General features: G+C 34.3%; 1 protein-coding gene across 1 annotated transcript in view; it reads left to right on the top strand.

Moving 5' to 3' along the window:
* C2CD6 (C2 calcium dependent domain containing 6) overlaps nucleotides 1-23,269 on the top strand; it is a 164,291-nt gene extending 141,022 nt beyond the window's left edge. The window contains exons 14-17 of the mRNA XM_030323760.1: nucleotides 15,387-15,461; nucleotides 16,579-16,876; nucleotides 16,922-20,085; nucleotides 22,922-23,269. Coding sequence (XP_030179620.1) covers nucleotides 15,387-15,461; nucleotides 16,579-16,876; nucleotides 16,922-20,085; nucleotides 22,922-23,269 — 3,885 coding nt within the window. The remainder of the gene's footprint in view (nucleotides 1-15,386; nucleotides 15,462-16,578; nucleotides 16,877-16,921; nucleotides 20,086-22,921) is intronic.
* The last annotated feature ends 265 nt before the right edge of the window (nucleotides 23,270-23,534 follow it).

Genomic DNA, 23,534 nt, shown 5'->3' with positions numbered 1-23,534 from the left:
AAAGAAAGAAAGAAAGAAAAGAAAAAGAAAGAAAAAGAAAGAAAAGAAAGAAAGAAAGAAAGGAAGGGGGAAGGAAGGAAAGGAGGAAAGGAAGGGAGGAAAGAAAGAAAAGGGAAGGAAGGAAGGAAGAAAAAAGGAAAGAAAAGGGCAGGGGAAGAAAAATGGGATAAAGAAGGAAAGAGGAAAAGGAAAGGGAAAAGAAAAGACTGAGGGAGGGAAGGAAGGAAACGAAAAACTACAAACAGTATTGCTCATGAATTTAGATGCATAAATCCTCAACAGAATATTAGCACACTTATACAGCAAGTATAAAAAAATTATATGCCATGCAACGCTGGTTCCACGTTTGAAAATGAGTCCATGTAATTCATCATATCCAGATGTGCAAGACATGTTCAACATTTGAAAATCAGTCATGTAACTCACCATATCAACAGACTAAAGGAGAAAAATATGATATCAGTTGACACAAAGATTTTTTCACAAAATTCAACATACAATCATGACATAACTCTCAACAAACTATTATAAGGTAACTTTCTCAACTTGATAAAGTGCATCTGCAAAAATCTAGTTTACATTAACTCAATGGTGAATGCCTGAATGCTCTTCTTCAAAGATAAGGAATAAGGCAATGATATATGCTCTTTTTTAATATAGTACTAGAAATTTTATCCATTGTAACAAAAAAGAAAAGGAAATAAAAGTCACATAAATTAGAAAAAAAGAAATAAAACTATATTTTCAGATGGAATGATTGTGTATAAAATACAGTCTAAAAACAACAATAACACAATATGAGAAATAATAAGTGAGATCTGTAAGGTTGGAGGATACAAATTCAAAATGAAAAAATAAGTAGCATTTCTATATACTAACAATGAAAATGTGGAAACAAAAATTTAAAAAACAACATTTACAATAACTCCAAAGAAAATTACATACTTACAAATTGAACAAAACATGTAAACAATCTGTATGATAAAAATTACAAAATGTTGACAGAAAGAATCGAAGGCCTAAATAAATGGTGGAACAGGGGCGCCTGGGTGGCGCAGTCGGTTAAGCGTCCGACTTCAGCCAGGTCACGATCTCGCGGTCCGGGAGTTCGAGCCCCGCGTCAGGCTCTGGGCTGATGGCTCAGAGCCTGGAGCCTGTTTCCGATTCTGTGTCTCCCTCTCTCTCTGCCCCTCCCCCGTTCGTGCCCTGTGTCTCTCTGTCCCAAAAATAAATAAACGTTGAAAAAAAAAAATTTTTTTTAAATAAATAAATAAATGGTGGAACATACCATGTTCAGGGATTGGAAGACTCAATATGGTAAAGATTCAATAAAGTAAATACTATGTATTTACCCAAATAATCCAAAAATAGTAATTCAAATATCTTATAGGTGTCAAGTAGTATCCCATTGTAGTTTTGATTTGTATTTCCCTGATGATGAGTGATGTTGAGCATCTTTTCATGTGTCTGTTGGCCGTCTGTATGTCGTCTTTGGAAAAATATTTATTCATGCCTTCTACCCATTGTTTTTAATGTTTATATATTTTTGAGGGACAGAGAGAGACGGAGCACAGGTAGGGGAGGAGCAAAGAGGGAGGGAGACACAGAATCAGAAACAGGCTCCAGGCTCTGAGCTTTGAATATACTTTGAATATACTTTTGAATATACTGTGCCATTCCCTTCAAGCCTGTAAGGTACTGTGGAGAGATCTGCAGCTAGCCTTATGGGTCTTCCCTTGTAGGTTAGGAATTTCTTTTTTCTTGCTGCTTTTAGGATTTTTTTCTCTATCATTATATTTTGCAAATTTAACTACAACATGTCTTGGTATTGGCCTGTTTTTGTCGATTTTGATGGAGTTCTCTCTGCCTCCTGGATTTGGATGTCTGTTTGCTACTCCAGATTAGGGAAGTTTTGAGTTATTTCCTCAAATAAGGCTTTTGCTTCCTTTTCTCTCTTATTCTTTTGGTACTCCTATGATACAAATGTTTTAATGTTTGATGGAGTCATTGAGTGCTCTAAGTCTATTCTCATGTTCTATAATTCTTCCTTCTCTCTTTTGTTCAGCTTCATTGTTTCACATTATTTTGTCTTCTATATCACCAATTCATTTTTCTGCTGATTCCAGCCTGCTTTTCATTGCCTGAAACCTTTTTCCAATCTCAGTTATTGCATTCTTTATTTCTGATTCTTTCAAAACTTTTATCTCTGTGATAAGGGTCTCCCTGATGTCTTTCATCCTTTTGTCAAGCCCAGTGAGTAACCTTATGATTGGTGCTTTAAATTCTCCATCAATCATGTTAGTTAGTTATGTCTTTTTCACTTGGATCTCTGGCTGTGACCTTATCTTGTTCCTTCATTTGGGATGAATTCCTCTGTCTTGGTTTTGTCTAAGGCTCTGCCTTTTTCTCTGTGTTAGAAATGCCAGTTATATTTTCTGCACCAGAGAGTAATAGCTGTATGAGAAGTGGCCATGTAGTTTCCAGGGCCTGGTGCATCAGGGAGTGTCTCTAGTGTGTACTGTGTGCGCTCTGCTGTTGCGTTTTGGCTGCTGTATCCTTTAGGCTGGTCATCTGTGGAGATTCTCCTTGCTTGCAGTGGACAGTGTTTGGTCCTTGCCCAGAATGTGGTGAGTTTAAACTAGGTGTTCTCTGTTCTACTTGTTAAATGAGACCTGATAGTTCTTTCACTAGAACTGAAGCCCTACAGAACTCTTTGTTTGGGAATGTGGTGTGGGTAGGGGTTTTGCTGGTTTCCGGGGTGGGGCTCACTGCACTGGGACTGAGGCAAGCTTGACTGAGAAGGGAAGTTCTGCCAGAGAGCAGAGGTGTAGAACTTGGTGTAAGCAAGTTAGGCAGCCTGTGTCAATGCTGGATTACTTCTCCCAGGTGACTGTGATTATGCTGAGAGGTGGGGAGGGAAATGGCTCCAGCCAGCTTCTTTGTCCATGGAGAGAGATCCTCCCGCATGCTACCTCTCAGGGGCTGACTCCAAGAAGAGCAAATAATCTCCCCCCTTGTGTGCCCGAGGTGTTCTTCAAATCTTTGCTTCCATGCTGTCTGCCCCCAGGTTATTTGGGCCCTTCTCTCCAGGAGATGGGCAGTGCCCTCAGTGCTCTATCCCAGCCAAGCTGACTGACCTTTAAAACTCTAAGCTTTAAGCCACGCTGGTGGCAGACTCACAAAAATCAGCCCCTCTCTTTTTCCCAGCCAGTGGCTTTGAGGAAATGTTCTCCTTGTGTGATCCCCTATGTGCCATACTCTCTCTCAGCCTTCTCTGCAACTATGGCTCCCTCCCCTCTGCAGGACCCATGATCCATTTCTCCTCTAAACCATGTCTCCACACTTCCTGCCTTCTTCAATGTGGCCTCTTATCTCCCTTTAGTTGTATAGTTTGTTCTGTCAGTCTTCAGGGTGATTTCTGAGGTATTTAGGATGATTTTTAAAAAATTTTATTTTTTAAGTAATTTCGACACCAAACATGGGTCTCCAGTTCACAGCCCCAGGATCAAGAGTCACATGAAGACACCCCTAATTAGGATGTTTTGATAGTTATCTAGTTGTGTTCACATGACGAGATGAGCCTAGGGTCTTCCTACTCTGCTACCATCTTCTACACCTCTCCTGATTTAATACAATTTCTATCTGAATTCCAGCTCTTTGTAAACATAGACAAGGTCATTCTAAAATATATGTAGAAAGGCGCAGGGCTAGCATAGCTAAAGTTATCTTTAAAAAGAAGGTTAAAGTAAGGGGTATCTTTTTAACTGATGCTAAGTCCTACTATAGAGCTACAATAACCACAAATTAAGACAGTGTGCTATTAGAGCTGAGAGAGACACAAATATCAATGAAACAGAATAAATATGCCAGAAATAGACCCACAAAAACATGTCTGATTTTTGACAGTTATGCAAAAGCAATTCAATGGAGGAAAGATAGCCTATTCAACAAGTGGTGTTGGAGCAACTGGACATCTGTTGGGAAACAAAACCAAACTCTGACTTAAGTCTCATGCCTAAAATAAGAAACAATAATAAAATCAAATACTGGTGAAATGTTGAGAAATTGCTCATGGGAATTAAGCATTTTTACAGCCACACCTGAAAATAGTTTGGCAGTTTGTCAAAAAACTATGCAACTGCCATGAAACCCAAGAATTGCACTCTTGAGCATTTATCCGAAATTCTTTTATATTCACAGAAAAATATAAACACAAATATTCATAGCAGCCTTGTTCATAATAGCCAAAAAGTGAAATAACCCAGATTGTCCTTCAATTAGTGAATGGCTAAATAAACTGTGGTACATCCATACCATGGAATAACAGTAATTAAAAGGAACAAAGTATTGATATATACAACTTGGATGAATCTCCAGAGAATTATTCTGACTGAAAACAGCCAATTCCAAAATGTTATACACTGTATGACTCCGTTTATATAATATTTTTGAAATTACAAAACCATACAAATGAACAGATTAGTGGTTCCTAGGCATTAAATAGGGAGTGGGGGCAGGAAAGAAATGGATGTGACTGACTATAAAAGGACTTTAGGGATTCTTGTGGAAATGTTCTGCATCTTGACTGTATAATGTCAATATCCTGGTTATGATATTCTACTACAGTTTTTTAAGATGTTACTATTGAGAGAAACTAAATAAAGGGTTTGAGTTCTCTCTATTATTTCTTACAACTCATGGGAATCTACAGTATTTCAAAATAAAGAGTTGAATTTTTATAAAGTAAAGAAAAGGAAAACTTACCTTAAATACTGTCCTTAAGGATGGTAGTCAAACCTGTATATACAACAGATAAACTGAACAAGATAAATTCAGTTGGTAAGCCATAAAACAGGTTATGTATGATTAACAGATTTAGAAGTTTGAAAGAATCTATCGCCTAGGGCAATAAGCTTGTAAATTGAAGACATCAGAATTCTAGAACAAATTCATAAAAGTCTAAGGTAATTGCTTCACAAAGTCACAAAATCTTCAGAATTCTGTGGGGAAGTAAACTTTGAAGTTGTTTGAAGTTAAAAGAAGACTTTTTTATGAACCAAGGTAGACAGTGTGTTAAAGAAATGCAATATTTTGAGACAAACTTCTGGAGTGCTAATCTGAATTGGAAAGGACTAACAAACATCTCTTTCAACTCATAGCTCATTCAGGTGACAGTCTTTCAATAGTTCCTTCACATTTTTAGATCCCCTTCATAAGTTAAGACTTTCAAGATATAGCTTAGTTTGTTTCTATTTAAACCTTGACAATGACAGGATGCTAAATCATTTCCCCAAAGGTCAGGATGCAAGAAAGGTGGGGAGGAATGGGGAATTTGATTTTACCTACCAATTAAAGGCAGTGTTTGGTGATGGTAAGAGAACTAGTATGATATAGTAAAAAGACCTTGGATTTTACAGGCAAAAATATCTAGGTTCAAATGCAGATTCTTCCACTTTCATGGTCATATAACTTTGGGCAATTTACATCTGAGTTTCAGTTTTGTCATCTGCAAAATGATTATACTATCATCTATTTCAAAGAATTTTAAAGGGCTTGGAACATAATAGTCACTTACTAAATGGTAAGTATTATCTTTATTCACCTGTACAAGTATACCATAGGATAAATATGAAAAGTAGACTTGTTGGATCAAAATATACGAGTGTTTTTAATTTTGACATAAATCCTGCAAGATTATCCTTTAAACCATATTTACTAATTTGTATTTGCACCCAAAATGTAAGAAAATATTCACTATTCCACACCCTGTTCATTTTAGTTTTTTGTTAGTTGTTCACACAAAAATGATATTCCATTGTTATTTTAATTTACATTTTTCTGATTATTAATGAGTGAACAATTTTCACCTGTTTATTATCCATTTGTATTTCTGTTGACTCAGCCCGTATATGCAAATTGGGTGTGTGTTTATATGTGAGAACGTTTTATATATTTCAAATAACAATGCTTTGTTATCAATACTGTTTGTTATCTATGTTTTTAAACTTCTTTGGAGTCCTTACAGCAATTTTAAATTTTTATATTGTCGAATCTGGCACCTTTTCCTTTGTGGCAGTTAGTTTATAATTTTTCTTAGAAGGTATTTCCCCTTCCCAAGATTGTGTCAGTATTTTCTTAGATGTCTTTCTAGTACAGGTTTTTTATGTTTACATGGGTTTAATTCACTTATACTTTTTTTTCTGGTATGAGGTAAAAATCTACTGATATTTTTGTTGAAATAGATAGGCAGTTATTTCAACACAGCAAGCACCCTCAGAGATATTGCAGGTTTGGTTCCAGACCACCACATAAAGTGAATATCACAGTAAAGCAAGTCAAATGCATTTTTTGGTTTCCCAGTGCATATAAAAGTTATGCCTACATCATACTGTAGTTTATTAAGTGTGTAATAGCATTATGTCTAAAAAATGCACATACCTTAATTTAAAAGTACTTTATTGCTAAAAAATGCTAACCATCATCTGAGCTTTCAGTGTTGTAATAAATGATCACAAATCAGCACAAGTAGAATAATAATGAAAAAGCTTGAACCATTGTGTGAATTACCAAAATGTAACACAGAGACACATAATGAGCAAATGCTCTTGGAAAATGGCACTGATACACTTGCTTGACACCAGGTTTCCACAAATCTTCAATTTATTTTAAAAAAGCAATATTTGGGAAGTACAATAAAACAACACATGATAAAATGAAGCATGAGTGTACATATTAGTTGTCCATATAGTTAACATATTTTTGTCTGTCAGTATCCCTTCCTGAGGATATCATCCCTGCCTCAACTCTGATCCTTGGTGTAGTTGACAAACTTGATACTGTCTCTGTGGCTACCAGGATAACCATATAATTTGATATAAGAATATTAAGAGAAATCTGTATTCTTTTATAGCAAGAGCTAGCTGTGATCTAAGAAAGAATGCATTAAAAAAAAAAAAAAAACAACAACACAGAGCAAGAAAGATACGAAGAGATAGTGATTTGCTCACTTGAGTCCCTGGAACCAGATCTCCCTAGTTATATCAGCCAATTTCTTACTTTATTTTTTCTTTTCTTCTCTCTTTTCTTTCTTTCTTTCTTTCTTTTTTTTTGAGGTATTTTATTGCTAAATAAATATATTTTATATTTTGGGTTATAATCCAATACGATGTTATTGTGTGTGTGTGTGTGTGTGTGTGTGTGTGTGTGTGGGTGGCCATTAGGAACTCTTTCAGTATGTCCTGTGTCCCTTTGACATGCCCCCATCCTTTTGTTTTTTGAGCACTTTCCTACTTTTTGTACTATAAGATGTTCCAGGTGTATCTTGTATATCTCTTGCCCCAGTCCTAGAATCAACCATTTCTACAAGGATCCCTGGTTATTTTTACTGGAGAATGGTACTTGAAACCAGGCTCTGGGAACTGGGTGTGTTTGTTGCTGTTGTGTCTAGGCTTTCTCAGAGGACAGTTAATATATGTATGTATGCAAACCCAAATATTTAGATATATTTATACTTGTTTCTGTATGTATCCAACTCTCTATATATTTTTCTAAGTTTCTACTGATGTCTCTGAACTTACTCCAGTATCACTGAGTTATTCTAACCCACTTTTCTTGCTTGTATCTAAAGTAACTTCTCTCTTCCATAGTGAGAAACCTGCTGTCATCATCCACTATTAATTTATTTATTTATTCAGCCCCAATATAAATGCAAAGCAGTGTCAGAATTACTAAATTATACCATACTCATGAAGAACAAATTTACCTTCTAGTGCACAGTGTTTATGTACAGTTTACTTTGTCTTTAGCCTTAGAGTTTCCACTCAAAACATTATTTTCCAAAGTTACTATGGCCAGTTCCTTTTTTCTCCTACCCCTTTCAGTGTAATTACATTTATAATACAATTAGATTCATTTATCAATGTCTGCATTATTTCTTGACTACTAACATTCTTTTTTTTTTATTGTTTTGGTTGTAGTTTACGTGCATTAATGTTCATTCTTTGTGAAGTAAAGATCAATGGATTTTGGCAAATGCATAATCATATATTTTAATTATTAAAAAAAAATTTTAAACTATTGTCTATTGAATTTGTCCTATCCCACTTGAGTCAGTTTTGCAAAGACATCCTTATATGCGACTGGCACTTTTCCAGACTGCTTATTATGATCAACTAGCCATATTGTTCTGTACCTTAAATTTTCACGTGTTATCACATTGCTTGTACAACCTGTATATCAAATTCATTACTTTAAATCGCTAAAATATTTTTATCTTAATAATAGCCAATAGTTTTTATTTAAAGTATAATTAACACACAGTGTTATATTAGTTTCAGATGGACAACATATTGATTCAACAATTCAATACATTATTCAATGCTCATTATGATGTGTGGTCATCATCTATCACCACATAATGCTGCTTTAGTACCTTTAAGTATATTTCCATGCTGCAGCCCCATACGAAATGACTTATGTATTTTACAACTGGAAAATTGTTCCTCTTAATTCCCTTTATCTATTTTGCCCATCCCCCCTACCTGCCTCCCTTCTGACAACCACCCGTTTTTTTCTCTGTGTTTAAGAGTCTAGTTTTCTTTTTTCGTTTGTTTCTCAGATTCCACATGTAAGTGAAATCATATAGTATTTGTCTTTTTCTGTCTGACTTATTTCACTTAGCATGATACCCTCTAGGTCCATCCATATTGTCAAATGGCAAGATCTCATTCTTTTTTTATAATAATAGCCAATACTTTTATCACAAGTTACTGTATTAGTATCCTAATACATTAACTCATTTAATCCTCATAACAATACTGTGGAGTAGATATTTTTACTTTATTATATATGTGGGAAAGGTAAGTCATGGAGCAGCTAACTGATTAGTCTGAGAACATCTAGAAATCAAGTGGTAAGCCTGGGTTTTGAGCTGAGGCAGACTGAGTTTGAAATCTGTGCTGTAAACTAGTAGATTCTATTGTCTCTCATTGTGAGCCTGTACAAAAATTATTTAATCAATTTCCTATGAAAAATGTCCTATGTAACTTTCTCTCTCTTTCAAAAAAAAAAAAACCAAAAACGTGAGTACAAGCCCTGCTTCAGGTCAGACTGAGCCCTGCTTCAGGTGAGCACAAGCCTCACTTTGAGTGAGCTCAAGCCCAGCTTCGGGTAAAACATGACCATTGGGTGAGTGCTGCTTCTCTCTCTCTCTCTCCCTCTCACTCTGCCCCTCACTCACTTGCTCACTTGCACTCTCAAAAAAAATTAAAAAGAATGCTCTTTGTAGTTTTTTTATAAGGTTTAAGCTTTTATGTTCTCCTACCCCCCAGCTTTTTTTTTTAATGTTTATTTATTTTTGAAAGAGAAAGAAAGCATGAGTGGGGGAGGGGCAGAGAGAGGGTGGTGGACACAGAATCCGAAGCAGGCTCCAGGCTCTGAACTGTCAGCACAGAGCCTGACCTAGGGCTTGAACCCACCAGCCATGAGATCATGACCTGAGCTGAAGTCAGATGGTTAACCAACTCAGCCACCCAGGCACCCCTCAGCTTTTTTTTTTAATTCAAACTACACCCACACAGTCCCCCCCAAAATCAGTCTGCATAGAACGGTATAAATGAAAAGTAAAAGTCATTCTTCTCTACCTATAAACACACTATCAGTCACACTTCCTCCAGACAACTACTTTTAACATTTTGCTTTGTAATTCTTCCAGTGAGTTTTATTATAACTTATGTAGTTCAAATTATATTATTTATCAGCTAATCAACTTCAGGTAGAATGTGTTGATATCACACCCTGAAAGATGATTTAGAGCATTTATAATATTTCAAGCCTTCCTTCTACAATGTTTCTTCTCAGTTTTATTAGACATTATTTTTTTAATTTTTCTAATGATTATAATGCTCTGATTAATATTTTTTGAAAAATTCTTGTTACTATAGGCATTATTTATCAATTTCCTACTATGAAAGATAAAAAAGTTTTTTTAATGTTTATTTATTGATTTTGAGAGAGAGAGAGTGGGGGAGGGACAGAGAGAGACTGAGAGACAGAGTCCCAAGCAGTCTCCACACTGTCAACACAGAGCCTGATGTGGGGCTTGAACCCACAAACTGTGAGATCATGACCTGAGCTGAAACCAAGTCAGATGCTCAACCAACTGAGCCACCCAGGCGCCCCAATGTAAATATATTTGTTTTAAGTTTCATTTTCTGGGGTGACTGGGTGGCTCAGTCAGTTAAGTGTCTGTTCGGCTCAGGTCATGATCTCATGGTTCAAGAGTTCAAGCCCTGCATCAGGCTCTGTGCTGACAGCTCAGAGCCTGGAGACTGCTTCAGATTCTGTGTTTCCTCATCCCTCCCCCCACCCCCACTCATGCTCTCTCTCTCAAAAATAAATAAAAACATTAAAAAAATTTTTTTAAATAGCTTAATTTTCCTGTCCCTTCCATTTTCTTTTTGCTGTTGTTATTCACATATTGTCATTTCTTTGTCAAGGTTTCTAGTACATTCTATTGTTTTGCTCTAGTTAAATCTCCTATGCTTTGTTTATAGAGCATATAGAGTCTATTTTAAATCTAAGAAAATTAATTTATAATTGTTACAATATTTATGACATTATAATATTAAAATATATATATATATGTTATATATAATATATTATTATTATATAAATGTTAATCTCTGCTGAATCAAATAATGTATATGGTAGATCCATGAAAAGTAAATGTCACATTTCTGCTTCTAGTGAAGATGGAGTTTACAGGGACATGATTTATCTTTCTGCCTTAAACAATAAAAAAAACAGGAAAAAAATATGGAAAGGCAGTTTCAGACAATGGGAAGATGGCAGCATGGGACTGTGATTACTTAGAGAAAAAGACAAAGTGAGCCGTACAGTCATACCAGTTTACTACATAGCAGCACAAGGAGACAGAACCAAAAAAGAGCTTGGAAGTCTCACTGAGTTGAAGAGATGGATATTGGACTTTGGCAGGCAGAGGCAGAATTTGTGGAGTAGAGTACCAGAGAGGAAGGAAATGTAGAGCAAGAAATCTCCAGATAACTGAAGGAGGTCCCCTTCAGTCATTGAGTACTAGACTGAGTACTCATTCACTGACGAGTGAAATACTGGAGGCAAGAAAAAGAACCATTGAAAATGTTAGGTAGAACATTCTAGGAGCTCATATAGCTAGAAATAAACCATTTTCCTATATGCCAAAGAGGAAAGACTCATAACACATGTGACAGAAAATAGAAGGCTATCATCTTAGTAGAGAGACTAAGTCATCCTTACCATAAAGGCTTTTGGACAATGCCAACACCAATAAAGCTTAAAAGCAAACTTCAAAAGAGTCCAACTGTTTCTATGTATATTAATGTACATCAAAATAAAGTAAAATACTAGATTAAAGAAGAAAGCAAAATCTAGCAACCAAAAATGTAAAATTTCTCAGTCTCAGCATCCAGTAAGAAAATAATAAATACATACAATGGTAAAATGTACGTGTAATTGGAGACTCATAGGAGAAACTTAAAAAATGTATTTGAAGAAATAATGTCTAAAAGTTTTTCAAATTTGATGAAAGGTGTAAACCCACAGACCCAAGAAGCTCAGTGAACCTCAAAGAGAATAGATCTAAAAAAATTCTCAGACATATAATCACATTGCTGAGAATCAGTGGTAAAGAGAAAACCTTAAGGGGATGGGAGAGAAAAGCACATTTATTATAGGGGAAGAAATATACAAATAACAACAGACTTCATGTTGGAGACTATGCAAGGCAGAAGGCTATGGAATGTCATTTTTAAAGTAATGGAAGGAAAAACCTCACCAATCTAGAATTCTTTAAAGAGTGATGGCATTTTTCAAAATAGAAGTTAAGAAACCCTTTCAGCAAGCAAAGTCTGAGAGAATTTATTGCAAGAAGACCAACACCACAAGAAATGTTAAAGGAAAGTTACAGCAACTAAATGTTGGAATAAGAAGCTCCAAGTTGTTGTTCCCTTGAAGAACATTGAAAAAGCATTCAGAAGCTATCTGAACAAGCTTCATAGGAGCTCTGGAAAACAAAGTTTATGGAAACCAAACAAATATCCAATGAAGAAAAAGCCATCTTCAAAATATTGGGAAATTTCATGGCATTTTTACTCACTCTTGCTCTATCCCCTATGTTATGGCAGCACTCTTGGTCTTGAGCAGTGTCAGCCCAGTTCCCAGTTAACTTCATTGAACTAGATAGAGCATAGGAAGACCTTTTGTGCAAATCATTGTGTGTGCATGTTTTAACCTTGCTGGGTGGATACATGAAGGCCTGACTAGTTCAGGTCTATCTCATATAACTTGGAATACAGGCTGGTCAGTTAGGTCCCTGTCAAATGAGTCTGCCTCTATTTTAAGGTACTTTCTCAGAAGATTCTCCCAACAACTTCCAGTTATGTGTAGTTGGCCAGAAACTTGTCACATAGTTACCCTTGTCTTCAAAGGACACTGGAAAATGTAGCTTTTTTTTTTTAAGCAGGGGACATTTCTGCCTAAATGCTAAAAAAAAAAATTATGTTCGTGAGATCATATATATTGTGGTAAGGCAATTATTAGTCTTTGTCACAGAGAACAAGAAACAAGTTAGAAGAATAATGTTTGGCAAAGAGATGATAGTAGCTTGTGCTACAGTGGTAGGGTTGATGGTGAGATGTGTTTGGACACTTGATATATTTTGAAGGCAGCAACCACAGGACTTAATACTGGATTAGATATGGATGGAGAAGGAGATAAATTAAAGAGTTATACTTAAGTTACTAGCCTAATAATTCAGTAGATGGTAGCACCATTAACTGAAGTGAGAAAAGACAGAGAAAGGTCAAGGTTTTGTGGGGGTTTTGGAGGGGAGGGAGGGGAGCAGTCTTAGTAATCCAGAATTCTTTTTTGTATATGCTGTATTTGAGATGCTTATTATACAGCTAAGTGGATATCAATACCTTTTTGATTATCTCAAGATACTATTTAGAATTTTTTTCCAAGGATCACCCTCCCCTCACGTTCCTCAGAAATATCTCTATTTACTCTAGGGTTTGTTCTGTTCATATTAATTCTTCACTTGCATGTATTGATTTTCCTCATATATCTGGTAAACTTTGTTGGCTCATTTTATATTTGTGAATGAAGTAATATGTTAATTGTATAGGTATGCTCTGTGTGACAGGCAGGCTTCCCTGGAGGGTATATGGGGATGGAAGAGGGTAGGCAGGATGGCTGGGGACCCAACAACATTTCCAGAGAACCCATGTGTTTAATCTCCTAGATGGAACTTCCTTTTCTTTCTTTTTATACCCTTTCTATTACCTGATGTGGAAATGTAAGTGACAGCAAGCTCTACTCTGCTTCCCCATCAAGGCTCAAAACTCATAGGATCTCCACCTACACAGATGGCATACTTTCTTTAGAAAGATGTTTTTTTTTTTTCTTTTCTTAATGTTTTGGGTGAATGACTGGGAAAGACAATGCTTCCAGCAATATATGCTCTGTATTCACTGAGATAGAGAAGATCCAGCTGTTCTGAATACAGCTCTTTAATTAATAACTATGACAATTACACCATCATCTGATTCTCTTTGTATATGCTGACCTTGAATTTATTGCTTCTCAGGCCCACCTGAGTTCTGTTGTTTAAGGCTCTAATTTTCTTGATGGGGATTTTCATTCAATTAATTTCATTTTCTTTCATATTTTCTAAATTTTCTCAACTTTCTAAATCCTTGTGTCTCACCTTATTGATTTCCAGTATTTCCATGAGACTTTTCTTTTTGAAATATTATTTTCTGTTTATTTACTGGAACCTTGGGAGGTAGGAGAGAATAGAACCACATGTTCAGTCCATCATCTTAAAGCTCCTATATTGGTTTGTTTTATTGCCCTTTTCTAGCTTCCTGAGATGAATGCCTAAAGCATGTCTCCCCAGTATAAATGTATTGGAGTTTTTATATTCAGTAGTGTTCCATGTTCATCTAAATAATAATACAGAGTTAAACAGAATAAAAGTTAATAGTTTCCTATTTCCTCTCCTCCAGAGATATTAGCATTTTATATCCTTTCATACATCCTTTCATGCTTACATTAGGGAGGACTTTTTGTGTCTTTTACAAAAAGGAGATTCTACATATATATATGTACATACACACCCATATACATACATACATACACACACATACATACATAATCACTATTCTTCCATTTCCTTGTCATATTTCATTTATTTTTAATTTTTCTACTAAATTTATTTAAAATAATGAGATTTTAAATGTTAGAATTTAAACTTTTTAAGGGAAATTCAAGCAAAGAAAAAAGCAAAAGAACAGGTGTGGAAAAGTCTGAGATATATTTCAAGAATTCAGAGTTAGACACATTTGTCTGAAAGGGAGAAACCATAATGGGGAATATTGAGAAACTTGTAGAAATAATTTAGTCAATGTGTTAAGGCAATTAAAAATAGCAAAAGTGGTAAGGTGCTGAATATTTAGGAATAAAGTTGTGTTATTAACTGCTTAATATTAACACATAAACCAAAAGTGTTACAGATGGAAACATCATTCATTGAAATGTTATTTTAATTAATTTGGTATATATGAACATTCTGTCTAAAGGAGATAGTTTATCAGCAAGTGGCTTGTAGTACTATGTACTCTCAGAGTGATGGTGTCAAGTTTTCTCTAGATGAGTTGTCAGTATGGATGCACATTACTGCAGTCTTGATTGTGTGATGGAAAATTTAGGACACCTAAGATTTAGGCTACTAATCATCTGGGTAACTTGGGGCAACCAACTTCAACTTCAGATCTTGTATAAAACGAGGAGGACTGGACTATCTCTAAAGCACCTTTCATCTACAAAAATTCAGTGGTTCTGTGATTCTATACCTGCTCCTATACACCCTGATCTAGCACCAAGTGTTTCCTTAGTCAGCGTTAAGTACCTATTTAGCAATTACAGGTTAAAGAATCATTGAAAGTGCTATATATCCCAATATCATATCAAATGCCATTTATTATCTAAAGCATTTTACAACCTTTTAAAATGAGATTACATTTGTTCTGATAATTCTATTTCTTTTCTATTTTGGTTTCTGCTTGACGTTGCTCTGTATTGTTTTGATTTTATAAATTCACTAGGCTGAATATACTATCAAGGAAGCTAAGATTATATATGCAAATGTATTATATATGTATAGATTTCTTTGATAATTGGCAAAGTAAATTATAGTAGTTATGAGAAAAATACTTATTTAGGTTTTAAATTGTTATATTTTTAATAACTATTGAAAGAATAAAATTATCTTGGGAAATATCCTTGCATAACAAGCATTCTAAAATTAAAATTTCTCTTTTTATAAGGTGATTTTTTCACCAAAGGAATATATTTCACCATCTTTCAGACCAGAATATATAGAATTCAAACCAAAATATCAGGTGAGTCCCGAATTATCCTATCCCAATAACAATTATATTTAAATACTAGTTTTCTCTAATACTTTATATAATTCAATGGTTCCTAAACCAGACTACCCATTAGAAGCATCTGGCTATCTTTGAAAAAATACATGTTCTCAGGTCCTACCTCTGACCTGATGAAACTAAATCTTGGAATGGAGTCTGGGAATCTATATTTCTCAGAAAGACCCAGGAGATTCTTATGCTATCACCTGGATATCAACTAACTTTTGAAAAATAGATATAATAAATTGTATCCATTACATTAAAGCTTAAACTACTAAGTTGAAATAAACTAAAATATTAGGCTGATTATTTCACATTTTGCCTTTTTCAACTGGATAACATATGTTATATTAACAAACACAAGAATATGTTTGGCAAAATTGGAATAAGAGACTGCATTCCAAAAACTATTTCATGATAGACTAACTTGATTCCCAGAGCTACAAAACTGCTCATGGATATTACACTGGAATTTCACTGTAATCCAGAATTTTTTTGTACTGCTCTCTCTTAACCATTTCTGAAAGACCTTTCATCAAAAAGCAAAACTCTACTGTGACATGCTAAGGAGTAGGTGGAACTCATCATCATTGTTGAAATTCTCAGACTTAAAAGCAGATGATATATGCTCCCAAGTTAGTCTTTATAAAATATTTATGATACTTTTAATGGGATATCTACTACTTGCTTTGCATTATAAAAATGTTCTATATTGCTACTAAAATGGTAAGTATTTCTATGGATAGGACTTAGATCCTGATGTTAGCCATTGTCTAAATAAGTGCAGGTAACACTGGAAATTAAGTTTTTAAAAAAACTATGTATGAATGCTGTTTAACTATTTTAAAATATTCTAGGTAGCAGAAAAGCTCTTGGACACAAAATAGTATCAGAATTATGAATTTTAAAATTTGCATTAAAATTTTCATCATTCCAATTTCAAATATTTTAAAATAGTTTTCTCTTTATAGAAGGTAGGTGGATGAGTAGATAACTTGACAGATTTCTTAAAGAGAATTTAACTAGAAAATTTATTATAAATTCAAATAAATACTATAGAATTTCTTACCTTTTATTTTTAATATTACAGCTCCAGAAATTCAACTTTAAGAATGGTTTTGATCCTTTTCTAAGGAATATAAACAACAAAATGTCAGTCAGAAAAAGGAAAGACCAAGATATGTCCAGATGCAGAAACATTTTAAGTACAGAGGTTATAGAGCATGAAGACCAAGATCCTCCTTACCCAACATATTCAAAAACTGCAAGACCTACTCATAAAACCTGGCCATGTGATCCTGGTAACACCACAGTAAAGACTTTAGACACTAAGACTAAGTTAGCCTGTGATCCTGATTTCATTACAATAAAGACTTTAGACACTAAGAGTAATTTCGTCCGTGATCCCACTATGACCACACTAACGACTTTAGATAGTAAGAATAAGTTAAAAGAAAGACTACCAAATGTATCTCTACCAAACTTTGAAGGAGAATCATCAATGACTGGAAATGTAAATACATGTCGCCTCTCAAAATCATTAAGTCTTACTTCCCACCTAGAAAATTTAAAACAATCAGTGATGCTCAAGTCAATTTTAGGTAAAAATCTGCAAGACCTATCAGATGAATTATTTTCTAAACCAAAGGTTCCTGTGGACACTGAAACAAGAAAGAAAAGTCTTAGTTCTCCACTTTTACATGTTCATGATGAACCACCAACTAGTGTGGAAAACAAAGTATTTGAAAAAGTTCAAGATTTAAATAGCTTGCTTTCAGAAAAATACATTGTAAGTTCAAAGTCTCTTTTAAGACAAAAAATTAAAGATATTCCTGCAGATTCACTTTCAGTAGGTGAACCAAGAAATTCTCCAGAGGTAGAAAGGGAATTTGTCTCTGAAAAACACTTGGAGCCTGGTGAGATTGATTTTCCAATTAAAAAAAATAATTTCAAAAAGAAAAATTCAAAAATTGAAGTGTCTAGTTCCCAACCAGGTGTAAGTAGCATTGCACATGATTATGTTATAAAGCAAATATTCACTGCACCTATCTTCTCAGAGTTGGAAATGGGAGTGAAAGAATCGCGTGAGATACCAATAAACTTGCAGAATCAATTACCCACTGCTTGGGAGAGTTTATCTTCAAACATTCTACTTCGCCATGAAGAAAATGATGATGAAATAGAATTGCCACAGGCCAAATCTGTTATAAGCCAGATAATACAAGCATTTCCTGTAGATAGTCTTTTAGAATCTGGGATAATCAAAGTGATAGAATTAAATAAAGAATATCAAAAGAGTTCCATGCTGGATACAGAGACAGCATTTGCTGAAGAAGAGCCAAAGTATTCCACAGAGGATTGTTCAGAAACCCAAAGTAAAACAGAACCTCTTTCAGAGCAGAATATACTCATCATTCCCAAAGAAACTACTTCTTTTACTAGAGTCGGATATGTGGATGAAAGCCAAAACATACCCCTACAAGATTCAAAATATCAGTTAACACCAGATAAAAAAACAGATACGCTAAATAACAGTCAGAGGTTTGATAGAGAAGAAAATGATCTGAATTCTACTTTAGAAAATTTAAGTAACTCATTAATGGGTAAACTTAATGATTCAGATGTAATAATGTTAAAATCCTTTTTAAAACATATGTTTAATATTTTTTTCAAATATAATCAGTCTGAAAGAAGACAACCAGAAAAAGAATTAGAAAGATTAATCCAGCATCCTTTTCCAAATAATACAGAAGACCTTGAAGAAATCAAAGAGAATTTTGATAAAGCAGATAAATTAGACAGTAAGCCTATTTTGAATCCAAAGCTGCGTGTATTTCTAGAAGAACTCTCAGAGTCAGAAATAAAAAATTTAAAATCTGAACTAAGTAAACATATCCAACATTACCTTGTAGAAAGACTTTCAGAATCTGGACACATCACTAAAGAAGACTTACCAAAAATCTATCACAATCTATATTTGATGAATGAGAAAGCAGAACCAAAAGGGCAGAATATTTTTCTAGAAAAATATTCAGAAACTGTGAAAGAAATCATGTCTTTTGTAAGTAATTTTAATCATCATTTCATAGATAAACATTTGGAAATAAAGCTAAGATCTTTTTTAAATGAAATTCTCCAAAACTATTTCCTAAAAAACCTTTCAGAAAGCAGTTTATTTAAAGAGACAGAATCTGAGACTATACACTCAAACATGTCTTCTCTAAGATCTAGAAGTGCCTCAAAATCTTTTCATGAGTTAGGACAAGACATTTCAAGGTGGAGTTTTGGTGAAAGACTTGACATACACATGAAATATCCTTTAAGTAAATCTCTACAAAACTATCTTATAGGTTTATCAGAAAATGAAGTATTAAATCTAAAAGCTGATTTAAGCAAACACCTCCAGAGTCTTTTTATAGAAAAACTTTCAAAATCAGGACTAATAACTGAAAGTCAATTAGAGGGGATCAACCAGCATATAAATATGATCAATACTAGATCCATACCATTAAAATGTATATCACCAGAATTATCTTTTAGAAAAGAAAATCAATTTATGGAGGAGATTTCAGAAAAGCAAAATAAATATTCAAAAATTGTTCAAAAAACCACTTTACAAAAAGTTCCTGAGGATAGACTTATAGAAACAGAACTGACCAAAGAGAAAGAAAAAGAATATTTTTCCTTACAGAATATTAAGGAAAATCCATCAATAATTGAGGAACAGAAAAGATACTGTCCTAAAGAAGGAGCCAAAACACTGAAATTAATTAAAGTACAACCTTCTTTCAACAAAAATACCCAAGCAATTCCATTAAATAAGTCATCAGAAAGACTTACAGATACAGTACTTAAGAAACAAAGGAATGAACATGGTTTTATGCAGCTTCTTCGAGCAGAAAATTGTGACTTTAAAACAGAAGTTCAAGACCCGCATAGTTGGAGTGGTAAATCAAAAACAGCTCAGTCAAATGCTTGCTTTGAAAAGACACTAAAAACGAAGTCTCTTGAAAAAAAAGAGCATAATAACATCTATAAATTGATGGCACAAGAAAAACTTGAAACAGTACTGTCACCATATCCAAGAATTCCTAATTGCAAAATGCGAGATGAAAATGAAGAATATATATACAGATACACTTTTCCTTCCAGGCAGACTAACACTTTAACTCATTTCAATTTAGAGGCTGGGGAGAAATCAAAGTTAGAAGACCAGTATTTTCAGAGATTGAAAGGAAATAATAATAATAATAAAAAACATTTAGTAACATTTGCACAATACAAAAAAATACAAACTCTTTCTCTAAAGACAAATGGAATTTGCAATGAAAAATGTGCCAAATTCCCTGAATTACAGTCGTTTAAATATAAAGTTGTGGAAGCTGAGAAAAACTCAAAACCATCCCTCTTCCCAGCAGTATTAAAGAGAGAAAATCTAAAGCCCAAGGTCCGAAAAGAAAGAGACCATGTCAACAAACAAAAGAAGTCATTTAGCAAACTAGTTAGGATACTACCAACCACACTGCCCACCGCGAGAATTCTAAGGAAATCTGTTCCAAGAACATTGCTTCATTGGACTGCAAGAAGAACCATACATGTAATACTGTTTTTCTAAGTCTACTACTTTTTTATTTGGCAAGAATTGTAAATAATCTATTTTAGGGCATATATATCTGTATGCAAGTGTGTATATAACCTTCATAGATAACCCCCAAGATATACAGACCTTCAAATTAAAAAAAAAAATTTCTTCCGACATTCAGATTTCACCTTACCCAATTAAAAATTCAGTCACAAAATCAGGGGACTCAGTGCCTTAGTATAAAATAGATAAAGGGTACTCCCTCTGGAGCATGAATTAGAAAGGCACCCTTTCCTCAGGGAAGACTGTAGACTGAGCATCTAGAGCCAAAGCACATAGCCCTGTCTATGGAAAACTGGCTGGATTTCAGCCATGACTCAACGCCTCAGCCAGGGGCTGCTGTACAGGCACAACCTATACAATTATTGGCAGTGGCTGTATACTATGAAAACATAGCTGGGATTTTGTTTTCATGCAAATATAAGTATATATTTTTCAGATTACTGAATTATCTTTGTTTCAGTAAACAAAGATATTATGTGTCAGTTATTGTGATAAGCATTAGGATATGCAAAATTTACAATCTATTGGATTATGAGTGGAAAAATTTTAATTTAACTTCTACTCTCTTCTATTACCACTGCCCTTCTGCTATCTTATGTGCTGAGAAATTTGAGAATTCAAATCTATTTATAATATTAACATAAAACAATTAGGAAGGTAAAACTGCTACCAGACTTTATACAAACCATTCTGAAGCAAAGTTAAAATCTAGAAATAGAAGGGACTTTAATTTTCTGGACTGCTGCTCTTCTCTGTTAGTATATATAGACAGGCATGACACACAATTGGGAGAACCCATAAATCCCAAAATCATATGACATAATTTGATGTGCATAATCCTTTGAATGAGAAAATAGATTTATAACAGTTGCTTTGAATTTGCTTTCCATAGCAAAGCAAATATTTAGCTTTAGTAAATAATAAAACTAGTAGCTGGGAATATATTATCAATTTAGCTTATACCAACTTTGGATTTCTCTTTTCTGTCTAAAGTTGGTAATTTAGCATTGAGTGAGCATATGTACCTACTAGAAAAAGGAAGTAGAAGATGCGTCCATAATTTGGGAAAGTAAAGACTTTCTGAAGTTCCTTTGGACAAATGGAATCTTTAATGTCACTTTTCCAAACAGAAGAAATTGTGTTTTTATTATATGAGATCATACAGGGTCTCAGAAACTTTATCCTGAGAGTGGGCAAGAGAGGTAGAGTTATCTTTACTTTCCTCTGTTAAACCAAAGTACCTAAAGTTTTCTCTCTAGTGAAGTTGACAACAGAGAATTGAGTGGTAGGAGGGCGTTATCAGATCATCAGAAAGACTTGTTCATCTGATTCTTTTCTAAAACCTGAGACTCTCTCAAAGGAATCAAAATGGAAGACAGAGAAATTGAGTTGTAGGAGCATCCAGAAAATAACCAGTTGTGTGGGAGTCCATGCCCTTCCACTGGTATTCCAGTATCAGTTATCTAATCTGTGAAGCAAGAATTATATATTACTCACCAAAGTAGCAGAAATTCCCTTAATAATGTGGCTTACCTAATTGCTCCCCTTAACATAAGAGGGGAGAGGAAGAATGTTTCCTTGCTTTTTTCAAACCCAGGCAAAATTGTAAAGTAGATAGAATTTGTCTTTATACTCTCTATACCTCCTTTTCTGTAAATCTCTTTCTTACTGCCTCAATTCTTCTCAGTCCTGCACAACCTCTTCTCACCCTCCAATTCTATTAATTCATTCCCACCTTGTCTCCAAATCAGAGTATCTTATTCCTTTGGTGTGGCCATCTCTGCAAAGCGTTAAGGGACAAGATGTTCAAACTGCAGAGGAAACTAGTTTATACTAGTTTAGGAATGACTAATAGTTCCATTCCCTCTTAGGGATAATTGTAGGTTATTACATACACATATAGCCATAGTATATACATTTGAAAAAAGATAAAAGGAAAACAAAGCCCATAATCCCACCACCTTAACCATCATTTTAAAAAGTTGGTGTGTATTCTTCCAGTTATTTTCCTAAATGTTTTACTTGTTTACTTTCAGAATGTACATAATTTTTTTACTTTAATATAAATGGTATGACTATATCTTTATATCCCAGGCTCTTTATGTATGTGTGAAAGTATATTAAAGAAGATGTTTATTACTTTTTAAAAAAGAACGAAACCCTGGATAATATAAAGTATGAGTTCATGACTTATATTTGGGATTGGGGAAATTTCGTTTTGGAGAAGAATAATAGAGTTCTTCCGGCTGACTGGCTTTGTCTAAAAGTCTGAACCCTAAAGACAGTTCTCCTAAGTTTTCCTTGTTTCTGGCTTTATATTTTCAATCCCTTTTAAAGTAACAGATCTGGGGTGCCTGGGTGGCTCAGTCAGTTAAACATCTAACTCTTGACTTTGGCTCAGGCCATGATCCCAGGGCCATGAGATCAAGTCCTGCATGGGTCTCTGTGCTGAGTGTACTGATTATGGAGTCTGTTTAAGATTCTCTCTATCTCTCTGCCCCTCCCCAACCTGCATGTGTGTGCTCTCTTTCTCTCTCTCTTAAAAAAGAAAAAAGAAAAACCGATCCTTTGAAATAATGACACTTATTTTTTAAAGCATGGTTTCTATGATAGTATTTAATAGGAGGCATTGGGTGTAGGATCTGATTTTGGGGGCTGCCTATAAAATATTTGGTGCTCTCATTCTTTGTCTTTAACTGTTGATGTTACAAACTCTAGTTCTTATAAATTTAAAATGTTCTTTTAAGAAAACTAACTTACCAACCTGATCTTTTATTTTAATATTTAGGATTGTTCGGATAGATTTGAGGATATACCTGTGAGCTCATTTAAGCATGTTGAACAAGCAAAATCAAGAGCAAGGCTTTTAGGAAAGAGCCCAAATGATAGCCATAATCAGTTAAAACACTTTGCAAGACTGAATACTGCTCCAGAGGTTAACAAACGACGAGAAAACTACAATGGAAAATTTACAAGTCCTCGAATGGTTTCAGCAGACTTAGTTCATATAAATGATGCAATCCCAGATTATGAAATCCATAGAATGCGGCAAAAAAAGAAATTAAAAGAAAATATTGAAAAGTGTTCACTCATTTGTGATACTATCCAAATGTTAAAAGTCCAGAATGATATGTAAGATCAACAGTCATAATATCATTTCTCCAGTTAACAAAATGGTTTGGAGATCTGTCCTTTTATGTGATAGAAGTCAGCAACCAAATTTCATCTTGTTAGAACCATTTTGTTTTAATTAAAATGAAAAAGAAGCACTTTTGATGTAAATGTGTTTTTGTTTATGAACCTTAAGAAAAAACCAAAAACCACATATTCAGTTCATATTTGCTAAGTTTTATTTTCCAGCTTTTCCCCCTTTTTACTAGGTAACAATATCACCAGTTGAT

This window comes from Lynx canadensis, chromosome C1 (assembly GCF_007474595.2).
Source record: "Lynx canadensis isolate LIC74 chromosome C1, mLynCan4.pri.v2, whole genome shotgun sequence".
Lineage (NCBI taxonomy): Eukaryota > Metazoa > Chordata > Mammalia > Carnivora > Felidae > Lynx > Lynx canadensis.
This window is presented reverse-complemented; position numbering and strand designations above follow the sequence as displayed.